The sequence below is a fragment of the Lathyrus oleraceus genome, chromosome 5 (genome assembly GCF_024323335.1).
Source record: "Lathyrus oleraceus cultivar Zhongwan6 chromosome 5, CAAS_Psat_ZW6_1.0, whole genome shotgun sequence".
Classification (NCBI taxonomy): Eukaryota; Viridiplantae; Streptophyta; class Magnoliopsida; order Fabales; family Fabaceae; genus Lathyrus; species Lathyrus oleraceus.
Genome location: NC_066583.1, coordinates 217420614 through 217424330, shown reverse-complemented (window position 1 = coordinate 217424330; position 3717 = coordinate 217420614). Strand labels below are relative to the sequence as shown.

At 34.7% G+C, this 3717-nt stretch overlaps 1 protein-coding gene across 1 annotated transcript; it reads left to right on the top strand.

Moving 5' to 3' along the window:
* Positions 1–413: 413 nt before the first annotated feature.
* LOC127083039 (very-long-chain 3-oxoacyl-CoA reductase 1) lies at positions 414–2762 on the top strand. Its single transcript, XM_051023266.1, has 3 exons — positions 414–1305; positions 1401–1470; positions 2319–2762. Exons 1-3 carry the CDS (start codon positions 668–670, stop codon positions 2571–2573), a joined length of 963 nt encoding a protein of 320 aa, XP_050879223.1. The 5' UTR covers positions 414–667; the 3' UTR covers positions 2574–2762.
* The last annotated feature ends 955 nt before the right edge of the window (positions 2763–3717 follow it).

Here is a 3717-nt window from a genome sequence, read left to right as displayed (position 1 = left end):
ACGTTATAGAGATACATCTCCGTAAAATAAACGGAGATGTATCTCTGATATAATAAATTTGTAAAATGACTTTTGAGTGTGGTACATAATATACGTTTTAAATTGTTACAGAGATGCATCTCAAAAATATTTTAACGTTTAATCAAATTTTGATGCATTCGGATATGTATATCTAAAATTTGATAGAGCAAGGTATTTTTACGAGGTATATATATAAGTTATAAGATACATTGAGTTTTTTTTGTTATGGTTTGGATTGAACCGCAAGCCTATGCTTAGTGTCTAGAATTCTGACTATATATATATATATATATATATATATATATATATATATATATATATATATATATATATATATATATATATATATATATTATATATATATATATATTTAATGTATTTTGATTTAATTGTATCTTTTTGTAACAGTGATGCATTAGCATTTATTGCCAAAGAGCATGGTGTCAACTGTCCAGCCTCCTTCCTTAATTTTGTTAGTTTTCTGCTCATCTACCTTACCATACTATACCCACACTCCTCTCTCTCTTCATAAATCCAATCTTACTCTCTCTTTATTTTCTTCATAAATAATTAAACCCCTCTCTCTTTTTTCTCCTCACAACTCAACTGTTACCATTTTCTTCTTCTTCTTCCTTCCACCCTCAATATGGATTGCTGCATAATCAGTAAACTCAAATCCGAACCTCTCTGGTTCCTCCTTCTCTTCTCACTCGGTCTCATCACCATTGTCAGATTCACTCTAACATTCCTCAACTGGGTCTATGTTAATTTTCTCAGACAACCCAAAAACCTCAAAAAGTACGGATCTTGGGCACTGGTTACCGGACCCACAGACGGCATTGGAAAAAGCTTCGCCTTTGAACTCGCTCGTAAAGGCTTGAACCTAATCCTTGTCGGTCGCAACCCCGACAAACTCAAAGACGTTTCAGATTCTGTCATAGCCAAGTTCGGAAAAACCGAGGTTAAAACCGTTGTCGTTGATTTCACCGGTGATCTCGACGAGGGTGTGGATAGAATTCGTGAAGCGATTGAGGGGTTGGATATTGGGGTGTTGGTTAACAACGTGGGGATTTCTTACCCTTATGCGAGATTCTTCCATGAATTGGATGAGGAGCTTCTGAAGAATTTGATTAAGGTGAATGTTGTGGGAACTACCAAGGTTACGCATGCTGTTTTACCTGGGATGTTGAAGAGAAAGAAGGGAGCGATTGTTAACATTGGTTCTGGTGCTGCTATTGTTATTCCTTCTGATCCACTTTATGCGGTTTATGCTGCCACTAAAGCGTGAGTGTTTTTGATTGCTCTTTTCTGAGATTTGTGTTTTATTTTGAGATTCTCAAGTATTGATGTTATCCTGTTTTCTGTTTTTGTTGTTTCAGGTACATTGATCAATTCTCTAGATGTCTCTATGTTGAATACAAGAAGAGTGGGATTGATGTGCAGTGTCAGGTATTGTGCTGTTCTTTTGATTTCACTCATTTTACCTGCTTCTAGCTTAGTAGTTTAGTGCTTTTTTTTGGTAAAAAGTTCCATTGTTTTCCTTAGAAGATAAAGTTAATTTCTATGTTACCAATTAGAAGAGATTGGAAATTGGAAATCCAGCTGAATAGCTCTAGTTTAAGATGAAAATTTTGTGGTGATGATGATATATTAAAGAAAGCATAGGCATGCATAGGCTTTAGCAGTGTGAGATTAGGTGATAAGGAGAGTAGATTAGATGGAGTGTAGTCAAACTACAAAAGAAGTTACTCCGTAAATTAAGAAAGATCTCGAGATTAATGATTTAGATAGAAACACGGTCCTCAATAGAACATTATGACTTGGCAGAAGTTGATCCACGTAGCCGGCTACATTTGTCGGGATAAGGCTTAGTTGATGTTGTTTAGGACTTTAATAAAGTGGAACTATTATCATAATAATGTAGAAGATGTAGCCGGCTATGCTTATTGGGATAAGGCTTAATTGATGTTGTTTAGGACTTTACTAGAGTGGAACTATTATCATAACAATGCACAACGCATGATTTATTTGGTAAAGCACAAATATTCATGGTTACAAATGCGTGAACAAAAACTAAACAGAAAAGAAACCCCTTTACCTTTTTTTTCCAATTTGTTGCAACTACATGACTAAAAAGTTTGTTGGAAGTTGAAGACCTGAGAAGTCATAGTTCCGTTTGATATTCATATTTTTTCATGATAAGAATTCTAGCCGTGTGTTTGTCTCTCTCCATAGAAAATTGACTATGTTAACATGATTATTGTCATGTTTCTGATTTAGATTTTTCTGGATATCAGGTTCCTTTATATGTGGCAACAAAGATGGCTTCAATCAAGAGATCTTCATTCTTCGTTCCATCAACAGACGGATACGCGAAAGCAGGTGTGAAATGGATAGGATACGAACCTCGTTGCACACCCTATTGGCCACATACCCTTCTTTGGGCTGTGGCGTGTTCATTGCCGGAGTACGTAGTTGATACTTGGCGCCTCGGGTTTTGTATGGGCATTAGAAAGAGGGGGCAGCTCAAAGACTCGAGGAAGCAGGAATAAAAGGATGCTTGTTTGTTTGTACTCTGTAGGCATAGATGTTATTGCTGATAACTGCAGAATGGTGCTAGTAGATTAAGATTCCAAGTTGTTTCATGTGTTTCTAGTTTACTCTTACTGTTGTTGGTCTTAATGTGTATCAATTGTGTGACCTATTCTTTTTCTTCCCACATTGCATTAGTGTTTCTGTTCTTTGATGTTAGTATTATGCGTGTAGGTTTAGAATAGCTCTACATGAAATGCATGAATTTGATGTGCAACATAAGTTTGTGATGATGTGATAATGATGAATTTACATGAAAGATAAAAGACTGCATGTTCATGTAGTAAGCCATAGCATCTGTCTCTAGATATTAAGAACACTAATTTGACTAACATGATATAAATGTTATGGATTTTATAGATATACATTTGTAAAATGTAAAATTAGGAAAGCTTTTACTCGATTTCCAGAATTTTGAGTACTTATTTGTTCATTCACTGAAATATTCAAAGGAGAAAAGTAAACTAAACAAATAATTATACCCATTGTAGACAATCATTTTTTTTAGTATTAAATGTGTTTAGCCTATAATGCAATATATATATATATATATATATATATATATATATATATATATATATATATATGTATATATATATATGTATATATATATATATATATATATATATATATATATATATATATATATATATATATATATATATATATATATTTGTGAATAAGTATAATGAGAGGTAGTCGTCATCTATTTGTGGAACTATACGTGGTGTTAGGGTATTTGGTTATGTTTAGAGTTAATTCATGTAGGGTTCTGAGAAGTTGTGTATGGTTTTTTGAGAGAAAGATTGAAGATTCTTTTGTCATTTTAAGGATGACATATTTATAGGAAGCTTATCGGGCCTGCGTCAAAGAGTCAAAGAGTCAGGGGCAGTTTTATAGACTCCCTCCTCAGAGAACGTGGCAAAGGGGAGGACTGACTCTCATTTGAATCATGGGGAGATAATTTTCCTCAATTGACTCTTTCTAGTCCGGTATGGCTTGGGCCATCATCATCCACGTTCTTCACGTGAATAGGCAATGTGATCCAGATCGGGCGGTCCGGGCCCATTTCAAGCGACTAGGTCCGCCTCGAGTGCTTGCATA